Source organism: Equus przewalskii, chromosome 15, assembly GCF_037783145.1.
Source record: "Equus przewalskii isolate Varuska chromosome 15, EquPr2, whole genome shotgun sequence".
NCBI classification, from domain to species: domain Eukaryota; kingdom Metazoa; phylum Chordata; class Mammalia; order Perissodactyla; family Equidae; genus Equus; species Equus przewalskii.
In genome coordinates, this window is record NC_091845.1 from 55,548,637 (window position 1) to 55,565,864 (window position 17,228).

The following is a 17,228-nucleotide window of genomic DNA, read 5'->3' on the forward strand; positions in this document are numbered from 1 at the left end:
CTACAGGATCTCACTTGAGTACGTGTTCAGGCTCTTCTGAAAGGCATTCTTTAGAATTCTGGCACGAACTGCAGACAATCTTGCAGCTCCCTTCAAAGAGGAGGGAAAATAGCCTTTATCTGGATGATAAGTCAGATGGTATAATTTTCATAAAATCCTGCCTGAGTCTAAGGCAATCTGAAAGAGCAAATAAGCTTAATGCTAACCAATTAGATTTACTAAGTGGCATTGTTATATCAACCTAGGTGATGAGAAACTTATATATCTGAAAAATATTAGTTTAACTGCTTTAGATATTTCATCACTAAATTGAAAGTTAAAATTTGCTTGGTTTTTATTGTGAGTTAACAAAAGAAATGACCATAAGAGAAATGTTTCTCTCTACATGTATAACTGCTATCTATGACATTAGGCTGGGAAATAACATTATACCATTATAATTTGTTTTTCTAGAATATAGTGGCAGGAAAAAAAACCCCTCTCTTGGCCATCTGATATGTTTCCTTGCATCAGAGAAAAATTAAACAATATAACCAATTTTTTCTTTTTAACCATTTTGGCTTTGGCTTCTGAAAACTCAAGACAAAATTTTAATGCTCCATTGTAGTAAACTACCCATAGCCTAAATTTTTAACAAATTTATTTCTTCTGCTATATGACTTTGGCTCCTTTTCCTTAATTCAGCTGTCTTTTTTAGTGTGTCTTTAATTTAATTTAATTAAAAAAAATTTTTTGGTGAGGAAGATTCACCCTGAGCTAACATCCATTGCCAATCTTCCTTTTTGTTTTTTAATTATTACTATTTTTTTCTCCCCAAAGTCCCTCAGTACATAGTTGTATTCTAGTTGTAGGTCCTTCTAGTTCTTCTATGTGGCACACTGCTTCAGCATGGCTTGATGAGTGGTTCTGGGTCCACACCCAGGATCCAAACTGGCGAACCCCTGGCCGAGGAAGCAGAGCAGGTGAACCCAACCACTCGGCCCTGGGGTCCACCCACCAATCTTCCTCTTTTTTTGCTTGAGGAAGATTAGCCTTGAGCTAACATCTGTGCCAATCTTCCTCTATTTTCTATGTGGGATGCCTCCACAGCATGGCTGAGGAGTGGAGTAGGTCCACGCTTGGGATCCTAACCCATAAACTGCGACTGCTATGGCAGAGCACATGGAATTTTAACCACTTGGCCATGGGGCCAGCCCCGTGGTGTGTCTTTAATTTTAAGTAACCTCAGCTCCTTTCTAAGAGCAGGGGAGGTAGAAATCCTTGTCACTTATGTTCTCTGGGTCTGAAGTGGGTGGATAGCTCTTTTTTATTCAAATGAATATCTATATCAAAAAAAAGAAGAGGTTTGTGGGTAGAAAATTAGGTCACACAGGAAGTAAAAGAACTAAACTTTTTCAGATGTCACACTGCACAATTTTTCCACGTTGCTTCTTTTATTCAATCTGAGAAGAGTATTTTCCTTCACTGTAGTGAAACAAGGGTTGCTGCTTGTCCTAATAAGTAGAGTTACTAACTTTTCAGATTTTTAGCAAGGAAAAGAAGGTGCTGAAAAGCAATTAGAATACATTATGAACAAAACAGAACTTTTCCTAAGTCGTTTTTAACAAACCTACTAATTGGCAATGACAAGATTTAACTCTCAAATTTATAAAGACAAATTTGATATCAGCACCAATTTCCCTTATATGTTGAGCTTAGGTTCAAAGAAGATGCACACCTTTGCCTTTCTCAGAAACCTATGTCAGTATCCTTGTCTAACAGCAACTGGAAGCTTGTAGTGTCTCAAAATTTGCCAATTCAGAAATAGCCTATCAAGTGTAGCATATCAACAAATATTTATTTAGTACCTACTCTGTGTAAGGAATAAAATGAAAAGGGAGAGATACTGTGAATTATATGTAATAAGTTCTCAAATAATAAAATTATCCTCTAGTTGAGGAAGAACTGGTCACATATCCCAGGATATCTACCCGTCCATCTCTCTGTCTATTCATCTATCTATCCATCCACCCATGCATGCACGCGTACATCATCCAGCCACCCGTTCATCCGTCTATCTATCTACGATGTGAATATAACCTGATTAACTCGTTTTTCTTATCTGATTAATAAACTAACTCTGAAAATTATTCCCAAAGAGAAAATTTTAAAAATTTCCTATTCTAAGATGACATCATTGGAAAATGTCTCCCAAAGTGATTCCATTGCAGAAAACAAACAAACAAACAAAAAACCCAGACCTCATGTAGACATTTAAGTTCTGGTATTTTTTCTTAGTGTTAATCCTCTTACTTTATTGTTTGAAGAGTTTAACAATGAAGTATATGATAATAGTCAAATGGTGAGACACTAAGCATTCTCGGGGTTCTGAGGAGGGTAGGGACCCCACTTTCAGCTGGGGCACTCAGAGAACCGGACCTAAGTTAGCTCACTGCAGAGGCTGTAATGATTATTTCATGACACCCCAGTGAGATCACACACATGCCTGCACGCTATGCTCAATTCTGAGTGGAGAGTTTGTGAAGGGGCACTTTGGGTGTTAGTGAAGAAGCTTTGCCCAGAGATGTGGGCAGATCTCTAGGAGAAGATGTCATGTTGAATGGGATGGGGGAACATGAACCTTAATTCATGATTAAGTAACACTTTCTGAGACATAATGTTGAAGGGCACACAAATACCATGCTTATGCCTCAGTGTTAGAGGCACGTGGTAGCCTACGGAACTACTCTGCCCTCTCTCACATGTTCACCAGATGTAACATGTGGTGTATAAACCAAAGTCTTGGCTATAACCTACTGTTTGCTTGGCTTAGAACACCATTCCTGCCTGACATCCAATACTTGTCTGACTGAAAAACTCCTTTATTTTTCAAAACCAAGTTCAGGAGTCACCTCCTCTGTGAAGCCTGTCCTCATTCTTTTACTCTCTGGCACAATAATAACTCCCTCTACTACTTCTATACTTTGCACATACTTCAAGTGCTACCCATAGCTGAATATACTATAAGTATTTATTTTCCGATAGGGAGTCTGATCAAGAGGAAAACAAATTGTATTAAAACAGCGAGAAAATGTAAATTTAAGTTCTACCCTTGGTAAATATTCCTCTTAGGCAATAGAAAAGTTTGAAGGCACTTTACTGGTATTTATGTTAGCATTTTGAAAAATATTATTCTAAATTGTATAATTTCTTATATTAGTTACTGACACTAAAATAATATAAATCTTCTTTTAAAACATACTTTTAAAGCATACATACAGACACACACACACAAAACACATGCACATCCCCATGCTCTGGTATATCCTAATTGGTTGCCCAACAAAACCCAAGCTAGTCAACACCATTAACCATGATACTGAATTGTAGACATAGCACTTACATAGGAATAACTAGGCTTTCCAGGACTAACTTAGCAAAGATTAATCTTTAAAGCAAAATAAAGTGTTCCAGTGACATTCTGAGAGGCAAGAAATAGAGAATAATTTTTTCTATATTTAGAAATACTCTCAATATTTGAACCATTCATGACTATTTGTTTAATGAATACCCACATACTTCACATATTTGTTAAGGTTTTAGATATGAATGGACATTTTATTCCAATGTACTATGAAAGAACAAATAGTTCCACAGACTAGCTGTTCCCTTATCTTCAATCCTTCAGTGATTTCTTAGTAGTTTCTGTTGCCCTGGCAACATTTATAAAATAAACGATTTACCCTATCTCTGTATGATTGTGTTACCCTGGTAACTTGCCATTTTCTAGAAAGTTTGACATGGATTTTATTTTAGCTGCATACTTGCTTTCTCTAGAGATAATCCATAGAAAATGAGGTTTTAATAGATTGGATACTTAGCATTGTGTTTCTATTTAATTATATTTAAAATGTTAAACAATTATTAAAAGTGTAATGTTATCAACATCTTTACAAAGGAAGTGGCAAATTCTGGTTTACTGGTGATGCAGTGACAAAGAAATTCTAAGTACTATCTAAGGACACATTGAGGGTCATGTATGATTGGAACTTCTTCTCTTAGCAGCTGGGTCAGTCTTGTGTTCAAAATGCTGTGCCTGTGGTTCTAAAAATGTAATGCATTATTCCTTGAGTAATTCTTTCTTTTTAAAGGTCCATAGTAAAATAATATAAAACCACATGCCAAAAGACAGGTCATATGCACACTTTTGGATTGCAAAAGATTCCAGAATCACCACCAGAATCATCACTAAGCCACTCTTGTGCTTAGGAGACAAGGATCTTAGACATCAAGAAATGTTCTCTCCCAGCTTTCAGATGCTCTACTTGAATGATGAACATTACTCCCTAAACTATTTCCATAGACATAAAATGATTATGTACAGAGGCTTGGCATAATAACATTTTCATGATGCAGTGAAATCTAAAATTTTTTTCCATTCATGATTGATTCATCCATTACTCCACTGGAAATTATGACTTTTTCACACTTATCAGTAACATAATTTAGCCTTTCTGTTTTACGTTTTCCAAAATAAACCTAAGTTCTAGACAATAGCATTGGAACCATCAAGCTAATAAAAATGTGTAGAAAAGTGTGCCAGATTTGACTAATAAAAGTTGTACTTTAATTGACCTTTCCAACCAAATCTTTCTTCTACTTCCTAACACAAACATTTCACTTAATGTAAGCTATTTGCCTCTTTGCCCCTTGAAATAACTTGACACCTCTCCATACATTTTGTGTCATTTTTACCTAAAGTGCACTCTTCCTTTTTCTTTAACCCATAAACAACATCCATTCTTTAAGCTTATGTTTATGTCTTTGTTCTTCCCACCCTTAAATATTCATGAATACCTTGTCATTTTCAATGTTATATAATTGCTAAACATTTAACATCTTTCAGCTGTAGATTTTAATCAAATCATCCTAAACTATAATAATTACCTTCACAACTAGATTATTTCTTTTTCCCTTCCCCCCATTTCCAACAACACCTAAAAGAATATTCTATATATATTTAATGCTCAAGAATATTTGTTTAATGCTAGTTGATTTTTTTTCATTGAACTCAAGGTCCTCAATTTCATAAAATGAAGAGTCAATGACTGGTATAGCTAAGGACCCAGGAAAAGAAAGACTTAATTAAGTGAAATTTCAGACAAGTATTTCTCAAATTTCACTACAATCAGGGTCATATAAAAACTCCATACATTATTAAACATTTCTCTCTTTGATGGTTTCATATTTGAATCCTTTTAAATCTTCAAAAATAGATACATGTAATGATATTTAAAAATGTTCCAGAATTTAAGAAAAGGAATCCTCCCAAATTATTTTTTTGAAGCCCTTATAATTCTGCTATTAAAATATGACAAAAATAGTACACACAAAAGAGGATAATGTTTAATAATTTTATTAATAAAGACTGATGTCATAATAATAAACAAAATATTAACAAATATAATCAAGAACTATAGTTTTAAGAAAGTTATATCATGACCAAAAGAAGTTCATTGTAGAATGGTTTCACCTTAAGAAATATATTAATGACATTAACTAAAATATAATTAATTACAAATATATTAATAAAATAAAATTGATAAAAGAAATAAAAAATCTTAATATTTTCTCAAAAGAACTTTGATTACATTCAGCATTTACACCTGTTTTATAAAAACCAAACACTTCACAGTGGCATTTTAACTAAGATAAAGAATAAGTCAAAGAATACACTCCATTACAATTGGGCAAGAAAATGGATTGTGAAATATAAATATTTGAAATGAAGTGGAAAATGAGATTATTTTGATGGCCTGGGAAACTTGAGAATCAATTAAATAATATATTGGAAATAATAAGAGAATTGAGAAAGATAGTTGGTTATGAAATTATTTCATATATGGAATTGAAGAAGGATTATTAGCACCATGAAGACTCAACTTTAAATTTCTCAAAAGTGGGACACCCTACAAGAGAGCTAATCAAGAACACGAGGAAGAAAAGAAAGACTGTGCTAGATTAAAAGAGACTTAAAGGACACACTAACCAGATATAATATGTGGTCATTGATTGTTTCCTATTTGGCTAAACCACCTGCAAAGAACACTTTTTGGACAGTTGAGAAAATTTGATTAGAGAAGATACAAAATTTATTGACATGGGAAAGTGGAGATCATTAGCTGAAAACAGTTTAAAACTGGCATGTACTGTGTGATCTCATTTTAGTGAAAGATAACACATGCATACACATATATGATATATATGTGTGTGCATGTGTAGATATAGATAGATAAAGATACAGATAAAGATCTGGAAAGATATACTATTAGACGTTAAATGGAGTAATCTTTGAATAAGAGGAAATTGATGTTTTTATCTTCTTTTTAATGATGAATATCTTTCAAACTTCAACAGTGATTTTGAATAATTAAAGGATGTTTTAAAATTTAAAATCAATAACATTAGTACACAAAATAGATTACTTTTCTATTTACCAAAGTGAACAAAAAGAAATATAATAAAAAATTCATAACTATAATAACAAAAATATTTAGAAGCCAAATAAAATATTTAAGAAATGTACAGTACATATATGGAGGAAATTTTAATACTCTACTAAGGGACTCAAAAGACATAAAAGAATTCTTGATTAAACAACATGCTACTGAACAAATCATGGGTCAAAGAAAAAGTCAAATGAGGAATCAAAAAATATGTTGAGACAAATGAAGATGGAAATACAACACACCAAAGCTTATGAGATGCAGCAAAAGCAGTTATAAGAGGGATGCTCATAGAGATAAATGCCTACATTAAGAAAAAAGAAAGCTTAAATAAACAATCTAACTTTTCACCTCAAGGAACTAGAAAAAGAAGAACAAACTAAGCCAGAAGTAAGCAGAAGGAAAGAAATAATAAAGATCAAAGCAGAAATAAATGAAGTAGAGACTAAAAAGACAATAGAAAACATCAATGAAACTAAGAGCTGGTTTTCTGAAAAGGTAAACCAAATAGACAAACTTTTAGCTAGACTTACCAAGAAAAAAATAAATAGGACTCAAATAAATAAAATTAGAAATGAAAGAGGAGCTATTACAACTGATACCACACAAATAGAAAGGATCCTAAGAGACCACTATGAACAATGATACACCAAAAACTTAACAATCTAGAAGAAATGGATAAATTCCTAGAAACAGTCAACCTACCAAAAGTGAATTATGAAGAAAAACAAATCTGAGCAAACCAATTATTTATAAGGAGATTGAATCAGTAATCAAAAACCTTCCAAAAAAGAAAAGTCCAAGACCAGATGGCTTCAATGGTGAAGTCTACCAAACATTCAGGAAGAATTAGTACCAATCCTTCTCAAACTCTTCCAAAATATAGAAGACGAGGGATCATTTCCAAACTCATTTTACAAGGGCAGCATTATCTTGATATGAAAACCAGACAAGGACATTACAAGAAAAGAAAATTACAGGCCAATATCCCTGATGAACACAGATGAAAAAGTCTTCAACAAAATATTAGCAAACTCAACTAAACAATACATTAAAAGGATCATAAACCATGATCAAGTGTGATTTATTCCAAGGATGGAAGGATGGTTCAACATCTACAAATTAATCAATATGATACACAACATTAACAAAATAAAGATTCAAATCATAGGATCATCTCATTAGATGCAGAAAAAACCTTTGACAAAATTCAACATCCATTCATGATAAAAACTCTCGGCAAGCTAGGTATGGAGGGAACATACCTCAACATAACAAAAACCATTTATAATTAGCCCACAGCTAACATCATACTCAACAGTGGAAAGCTGAAAGCTTTTCCTCTAAGATCAGGAATAAGACAAGGATGCTTACTCTTGCAACTTTCATTCAACACAGTACTAGAAGTCCTAGCCAGAGAAATCAGGCAAGAAAAAGAAATAAAAGGCATCCAAGTTGGAAAGAAAGTAGTAAAACTATTTGCAGATGACATGACATATATAGGAAATCCCAAAGATTCCACCAAAAACAAACTGTAGAACTAATAAACAAATTCAGTAAAGTTGCAGGACACAAAATCAAGAAACAAACATCAGTTGGATTTCTATATATTAACAATAAACTGTCAGAAACATAAATTAAGAAAACAATTCCATTTACAATTTCCTCAAAATGACTGAAATACCTAGGAATAAATTTAACCAGGGGTGAAAGAAACTGAAGATAAAAATAAATGGAAAGATATTCTGTGATCTTGGATTGGAAGAATTAATATTGTTAATAGGTCCATACTACTCAAAGCAATCTACAGATTCAATGCAATTCCTACTAAAATTTCAGGGGCCGGCCCTGAGGCTGAGTGATTAAGTTCAGTCACTCTGCTTCGGTGGCCCAGGGTTTCGCCAGTTCGAATCCTGGGTGCAGACACGGCACCACTCATCAAGCCATGCTGAGGCGGCATCCCACATGCCACAACTAGAAGGACCCACAACTAAAAATACACAACTATGTACCAGAGGGGCTTTGGGAGAAAAAGGAAAAATAAAATCTTAAAAAGGAAATTTCATTTTTTACAGATACAGAAAAAACAATCTTAAAATTTGTAGGGAACCACAAAAGAGCCCAAATAGCCCAAGCAATCTTGAGAAAGAAGAACAAAGCTGGAGACATACTCTTCCTGATTTCAAACTATACTACAAAACTACAGTAATCAAAACAGTATGGTATTATAAAAACAGACACACAGATCAATGAAACAGAATAAAAAGCCCAGAAATAAACTCAAGTATATATGGTCAATTAATTTACAACACAGGAGGCAAGAATATAAAATGGAGAAAAGTCTGTAATAATGTTGGGAAAAGTGGATAGCCAAATGCAAGAGAATAAAACTGGATCCCTATCTTATACCATGCACAAAAATCAACTAAAAATGAATTAAAGACTTGAACATAAGACATGAAACCATAACATTCCAGAAGAAAACAGGGAGTGAGCTTCTTGACATGGTCTTGGCAACGATTTTTTGGATTTGACATCAAAAGTAAAGGCAACAAAAGCAAAAATAAACCAGTGAGACTACATCAAACTAATAAGCTTCTGCACAGGAAAGGAAATCATCCAAAAAATAAGAGGCAATTTATGGAATGGGAAGAAATATTTGAAAATCATATATCTGATATGGGATTAATATCTAAAATATATTAAGAACTCATACAACTCAATATCAAAGAAAAAACAAAGAATGTTTTAAAAAAGGGACAGAAGAACTGAATAGACATTTTTCCAAAGGAGACATACAAATGGCCAACAGGTAGATGAAAAGATGCTCAACATCATTAATCAGCAATGTTGCTTTCTATGCACTAATGCACTAATCTATGGCTGCTTTCACACTACAACCACAGAATTGACTAGGTGTGACAGAGACCATATGGCTCACAAAACTGAAAATATTTGCTGTTTGGCTCTTTACAGAAAAAGTTTGCCCTATCAGGAAAAACTGATAAATACTAAATACATAACACTAAATACCAAAATTCTGTCTGATAAATGCCATAAAATTAAATTCAAGGTATGCAGAGAAAATATCTAGATTATTTACAACAATGTTAACTTACAAATTGTAATAATATCTTTGAAAAATAAGAAAAGATCAATACCCCAAAAGAGAAACGAGCAAAGCAAATGAACTTGGAGTTCAAAGAAAAGGAAAATAAAATAGCCAATAAACATATGAAAAGCAACTCAACTTCTCTAGGGTTCAGAGAAATAAAAGTAAAACATCAATAGGATACCATTCACTATTTATCACATTAACCAAATATTTGAAACTTGACATCACCCAGTCTTAATTGAGACCATGGGGAAATAAACACTCTCACTTAAGCGCAATATGACAATAACACATATTAAATTTTAAAGCACATATACCTTTCAGACCAGCAATTTATCCTACAGATATTTTCTCACAAGTGATCAGTATTACAGTGTTGAGCTTATGTGCAAGTATTAAAAGCAACTTAAAGGACTATGGATAGGAACTAAGTTAAATACCTTTTGGTGCATTTATATAATCGTATACTGTGAAGCGTTAAAAAAAACCCTGACAGATCTATATGTGGGTCACATGTGGTGACATCCAGACATTTTACTATTGGGGAAAAATAAAGCAAATTGCAATACAATATTTGTAGAGTGATCTTGTATATATGTTAAAAATACACAGATTTACACACACACACATATATACTTTTGCATGCATGAAAAGTTGACTGGATAATAACATACAAATTTGTTTACAAGGCTTACTTCTGGAGAGTAGAAGCTATGAGCAAAGGGATCCTACGTGGCCAGTCTTTCATGCTCTATGTACTTGCGAATTATGAGCCTTGAATTTCACTTTTTAAAGTTTTTTTCCCTAAAGTCACGAGGTTATGTTTGAAAAATTACGGTAGAGTTTTGAAGCTACATTTAATAATGTCAAAGCCACCACTGCTTCTTACAGAAGTCAAGGTGTCTGAGAGACTTTCTGTGGAAATGATTTTGCTCATATGCACTTTACCCCCGAAGTGTATTTAAAAGGAGGTGACACTCAAAAGAAGATGCTCCTTCTAAGTTTATTTTCCCTCATTTGAATTCTCTCCCAATAGAAATAGTATATATGGGTTAGAGTTGATGTTGTTTTGTTTTGTCTATTTAGTTAAAAAAGGCTTTGGCCTGTAGATCTATATCTACAAGGTTAACTCCTTAGACAGCAAAAACATTTGATTTTGGTACTTTGATGATGAAACTACAAGGGTTAGGATTTTTGTTCAGCTCAGGAACAAAAGGATACTATCTGAAAACCTTGCTTCCTGAACAGAATTCTAATGATTTAAATATTCTTTCCAAACTTGGTAATCTGCTTTTACAGGAAACACATCTGCAAATTTGGAGAACACACTTGTAAAATTAAGTCTTAAGCCTTACCTATTTACAGGTGAAGAATGACCGAATCAAATGTTCTGGAGGTTTTTGCAAAGCCTTGTTGTAGAAGGAAGTTTATATTAACTCTTTAGCTGTAAACTTAAGGTTTATTAATCATAAAAGTCATAATTTAGCCATGCACAGCAACAAATCTTCCAATGATTCAATAAAGGCATCTTCATTTCTTAGAATGTGGTAATTAGAGAACCAATTTGTAATTAAGTAAAAATGAAAGCTGACCTTTCTGTTTGAGATGAAATAATGCTAACCATATGAAGAATGGGAGATTTATGATTCAACTGAGCCTAAATAAAATTTGAAGGAACAGAACTATGCTTCATCTCGGGAACTATCATCTTTTCTCCTTGTCAGCACAGATTTAACAAACTATCTGACGTATTGCAATACAGGAATTTCAATTGTGCATTCATATGAGATTCCAATGTGGCATGTTGCTATGCAGAGTAGATATTTGGTGCAATCCATCTCCTATTAAAATTCTGTCAGTGTAATAGTGAGATTTCAGAGTAGAGTACAGAACCCTGCACGGAGAAGCAGCAACAAATATCCGATTGCTTTGACAAAGTCAGCATTTTCACTTCCTCAGAGCAGAAAGTGAATTTCTAATTCAGTTTAACAGTGCTCTCTCCCCAGTGTCTGTTCAGGTGAACAACAATAAAGTGCAAACAGAAACAATTTTGCTGCCCTAAGTGGGGTTTGACAACTTCCCAGGGGACCCAATAAAGTCCCAAAGTCTGATAAGTGATGGAGAGCTGTCTTCTTGCGCAAACACCAGTGTGATAGTTAGAACGTAGGCGAGGAGACTTTGATCCCCTCTTCCTCAAAAGTGACAAGCCTCTCAGAACCTTTTTCTAAATCTACAAAAAAGTACATTGTACACAATTTAGAGAATGAAATCTCCCAAGAAGCAAACTTAAGTGGCAAACTTCAGCTATATGCTTATGCTTTCTGTTCTTCTCTAGTCCCTTTACTACTGCCTTCCTTGCCTTCCATCATTTATTTCATTTCTCTCTCGCCGATTGATACCCCTCCAATCTAACCATTCATCCACCTGGTAAAGACCTGAGGCACTGTGCTCTACTTTAAGTACTGATTTCTCTTCAGATATAAACCTGGCTGAGATCTTAGAGTCCTTCGAGTCAAGCATGAAAAGAACCTGAAGGGCTTCTGGCTCCAGAATGAGAGTCAGTGTGCATTCATAGTGATGGGGGAGAAAAACATACCTCTACACTGAGAGCTTATACATAAGATGTTCTCAAATTGGTGGAAGAGAAAACGTGAGACAGGAGAACAGTTGTAAGCAAATAAGAATTATGGGCAACATATTTGAGATATCATATAGATATTGACAATTTGAATTTATTTAAAAGGTAGGTTCCAGTTACTGATATAAAGCAGGTACCCCATGGGCCATTTTTTTTTTTACTACTAGGCGTTAAATGGTTTAGTAAATAAATGAAAAAAGTATCAATCTATGCAATTTGTCTTATTTATAGCCACAGAGGCTACCTCCACCAAATTCATTAGCAGAGTAAGTTAAATAAATAGTATGAATGGGGTAGAAATAGGTGATTATTGCTTATTCTCAATTTTCTTCTTGTACCAACACTCATTTTACATAATTGGGCTAATCTAAAGCATAATGTGCAGTCTACTCATATAACTAAATAATAATAATAATTTATTGAGTGCTTGCTATTTATTAGGCACTATTTTAAGAGTTTTAATACCTTATTTCATTTAATGAACAAAATGTATAATTATTCAGGTATTATCATGCCCATATTACAGATGAGGAAACCGTGGTGCAGAAAGTTTACTTACCCAAAGTTCCATAGCTAGGAAGGGTTTCTTAGCCCAAAGAGCCTACCCAAGAATTCATGCTATTAATCATCAAGTCATTCATTCATTCTTCTCAGATCCAGGTATTGTGTTTCTTCACCTTAGATTACTTAAGTATTTTTGTCTTTTAGTATCATAGAGGGATTAATTTAACCCCCACTTTGATGATGAAATTAAGACCAGCTGGATAAGGTTATTTATGCAGTATAGACAACCAGCAAGATTATTACAGGGCAAAGATTGATGGCACAAACTCTGTGTTTCCATGACACTGTTTAGCCAACTTTTCCATGTTAAAGACAACAAAGTGGTGGGTGGCCCAGCCATTCCTTTTTCCAGGAATCTGTCCCAGCCACAAACACTACATTTTAAACCAAGTGACCTAAGCTCAAACATGATGCACAGTCTAGTCATAGGAAGTGATAAGCTATCAGTGAGCAGTTGCCATAGCAAAGAAGATCCAAGGGGACAAATTAACACACACACACATACACACGCACACACACACGGCTATTGCTAGAGGAAGATGTAAGAGAAATCATACATCCAAAAATGGGACTGAAGCTGTGCTGCAGTGGAGGAGGTCAAGAAAAACTTTGCTAAGGTCCTGAGTGCCAGCTGAAATAAAGATGCATACAAACATTTTCCTTTCTCCTCACAGCTCTAGAAGTACTGTAGAATCTTACATACTTTGAGATCTGGAAAAGTATTCAGATTTTGCCAGATGTGAATTCCTTTTGGCCACAACAAGATGATGCTTAACCTCAATGAGAGGACTAAACTAGCAATAGTGCTCTTTAGGTGAACACATTTTGTTTTAGAAGGTAGTTGTTTCCTTCTAGAAAGTCTTCTGTATAGAAATTGGCAGGACTTCTTCCCTTTTCCTGTGTTGGCTCACTCTGTGCAATACATTGGTTTGGCAGCATAAATTAAATTCTACCTCATGACTTGGATAGAAAAGTGTAGCCTGGATTCATTGCATGTTAGTATGATTTATAGAACATAGACCAGATGAACTCAGGAAGCCCCCAAAGTGTGTAAGTAAGAGTAAATAGAGGGATTTGCAAAAAAATATAGTCTAAAGTTCTGCTGTAGTAAGCTACATATATTTTACTCTTTAAATAAAAAACAAACTATCAAAACATTAGGAGCAACATGGAATGTTCCTTAAAAAAAAAACGGACAAAGCTCAAATATGAAAACCAGGTGCTGTGATCCTTTGAGTCCAGGAAATGGATGCCTGTGTATTTAACTCCTTGGTCTTTGACATGTGCTACTTTCTTTATATTTAGCTTTTAAAACGGTCAAAATGTAGCTCTGCTTCTTCTTTGTACAACTAATACATTCAATAAAAAAGATAATGGTAATAATAATGCATAGCATGTCATACTTTGTTGTTTTCACATATGGTCTCTCACTTGATCCTCCCAAAAGCTCTAAGTATAGAGACAGAAAAAGAAACAAAGGCACAGAGGTGAGCATGCCCAGGAGAGTACACCAGAGACCTTGTCATACAACTTTCAGTCTAGGGCTCTTTCCCTTACCTCAAACTCTCATGATTGTATTGCTATTGAAAACTCTCTATCTTGTACCTCTCTACAGCTAGAAACCCTGGAAGACCTAGACAAAGATAAATGTAATCATGAGCCTTCAGTATAGATTCTAATGGGATATGTACTATTTTTCACTTGGGACTGATGTAATATTGTGCCACAAAATGGGAAATCTAGCAAGTAGAAAACAGAGCTTGAATATCTTTGGAAGAAATTTTCCACTAAAGAAGAAGAGAATGACTCTAGTCAGTTAACATAAAAACTATCTACCAACCTTGCTCTCTATCTATATATCTCCATCTATCAGTAGACAACTACCTTCATATTTCAAAAATATTGCTTTGAGTCAACACTTGGCTATGATATTCAAAATCGCCCCTGAAGCACACCAAACTGCATCTGAAGAAAACGAAGCATAACAGAAGGAGAAGGAAAACAGGAGGACTTCCTCTCATAATGGATTTAACTGTCCAGAGTTCAGAGTTCTTGCATGGAGTTCCTGCATGAATTCCCCATTCGTAACAAATGGTAGACATCAGCTTGGAAGGTTGACTGCTATTTCCTCCAATAAATTTGTTCTCTCTCTCTCGTCTCTTTCTCTCTATCCCTATCTATCTATTGTACACGCTTTTGTAGAATTTCAGGAACAGCTTTTTATCTGGAAAATACGGCTGCCTGAAAGAGCTATGGAATATAACAAAAGCTTTACCCCAAAGCTTCTATGCATTACAAAAGCTTGCACTTGGATAATAGAAATATTTAGCCTCAGGTGACTGAGAACACTTACTGTTGGTTGCATAACGTATGGCGGATGAGGCATCCATGAAGTACTCTGGACCTATGCATCAAACAGCATTTATTAGCACAAAGCAATCACAGAGAGAACTTGGTTCTTGCGTTCAGTGGAGTCACACTAGGTCATAAGAAAGTGGAGTCCATCTGACTTTACGGCTAATTAGTGCTCAAAACTAAGGACAGAAAGGAAATTCTTGGACCTGATTAAATTGGTCCCTGAAAAATGGTGAAAAGTAAAGCAAATTCCTACTTTGTGGGAGCTGACTGCAGTGCTCACACAGACCAGGTTGGGCCTTGGAGCATATTTTGAGGTTGGTGTTGGAGATTAAAGTCTTGGGAGGCCTCGGGGACCTCCTATTTAGAGGTCAACTCCCAGGGATACACAGGCAAATAATGAAAGAGGCAAGAGTTGACTGCTAAGACTTCCTCTCTTTCTGTCATTGGTTCTAACTTCAAATTCTCAAGTGATCCCATCTTGGAAGTAAGTCCAAGTGGTAAAAGTCGGGGTAAGAATGAAGGAGATCAACCAGAAATTTTGAGGAATGCTTTGGGTTAAACCCAAGTTAAGCAAGTTTGTGATATTTCTTCTCGTGGTAACTGGTATGGCAAATAAAAATGAGTATTTGAGCCAGCCAACTGTTCTGAAACGTGCCTTGTCAGCCAAATAAGAAAATCAGCTTGTAAGAGCTGATTGTTACATAGAGAACCCTGAAAATTTTGTTTTCAGTATATTCACACCAATGAAATTGTCAATGCACTTTAGATTTAAAAAATAAAAAGAAGTGGTGAAAGATGAGAATCAACAACATAGGAAATTGCTGTAACTCTTTTTTTGAAAAAAGAGAGCTGGAGTTAAATTCCACTTATGAGCCCTCCCAAGTGAAATTACTTTTCTGTGGATATTTTATTCATGTCACCAAAGTGCTCTACATTGGGACTCAATGGGTGGTCTTGGCTGAAACAGGCCGAGGTTAGGAAAAAAAGATAAAAAAAACAAAAACACACATTACAATCAGGCAGGCCTGCAGGAAGAACAAAAACTGAACAGCACCTGCACGTAGCCTCATGGGTCCCAAGGAAAGGCAATTAAGAAATCAACCATTCTGAGACCCTTGAATGCAATTCACACAAAAGTCTATTCTGTTCACCCACCAACATGGATCAAGAATCTAAGTGTAGAAAAAGAATGAAAATGACGTGCTACAGGGGGAAGCAGTTAAGAAAAAAATGCATATAGTCTCAAGTTTGATGCTGTGACAGCTGGGACATTCTGAAATGAAGTATGTAGTGGCTGAATAAGGTGAAACTTCACTGAATTAGTAGCAGTCAGCAACATGATAGTTTTACCCGTTGTAAAACATCCACCCCCACCATCTGCAAAATATCGAGAAATCCATGCATGCACGCACTTGCACTCTCTCTCACACTTTCTCTTTCTCTCCAAAGTTTTAAAAAATGACACTAGATACTCTCCATATGTAGCATTTATAGGCACTTTCTAATTAGAATTAGAAGAACTGTCTGAAGAACAATATGAGGTAAAGAGAAGCAGGGAGTAATATCACATATTTGATAACTCGAAGAGATAAGATAAGCAGTATTTTTTGAGGGAGAAGTATGACTATTTCAATCCACCTGTGTACTTAGTATTAACCAGCTACAACATCTGGTTTAGGACACACATTGAGTCTCGGATTTTCTTGTGTTTCAACACATGGAACCCCTGAGGTCTCTTTTGGCCTCTTTGGAACTGAGAATGAAGTAAGAGCAGGAAGAAGGAATGACTTTTTATCACTTCAATAATCTTCCCTATTTCTTGGGAAAAAATGATTTAACATCCATCCATGTCGTTTTACATGGATACAGAGGACAACTGTGACAAAAGGAGATGACAACGATAAAATATCCTGGAGTGAGTGAAGGGAATGCTAGAAATGTGCTTTTAGGAAAGACACAACAGGGAAGGTGACAACCAAAATAACAGACAACAAACAAAATAATTTCTCAGTGAGAAAGCTGTACTAATGTTGGCTGGAAAGTAGCATAATCATGAAACTCAGCAGGA

The 17,228-nt window shown here is 34.9% G+C and overlaps 1 protein-coding gene across 10 annotated transcripts in view; it reads right to left on the reverse strand.

Moving 5' to 3' along the window:
- Nucleotides 1–17,228, reverse strand: part of RBMS3 (RNA binding motif single stranded interacting protein 3) — a 1,256,175-nt gene that overhangs the window by 83,990 nt on the left and 1,154,957 nt on the right. For all 10 annotated transcript variants that reach the window (XM_070575925.1, XM_070575921.1, XM_070575924.1 and 7 more), the window contains one exon: nucleotides 15,156–15,206. In XM_070575925.1, coding sequence (XP_070432026.1) covers nucleotides 15,156–15,206 — 51 coding nt within the window. The remainder of the gene's footprint in view (nucleotides 1–15,155; nucleotides 15,207–17,228) is intronic.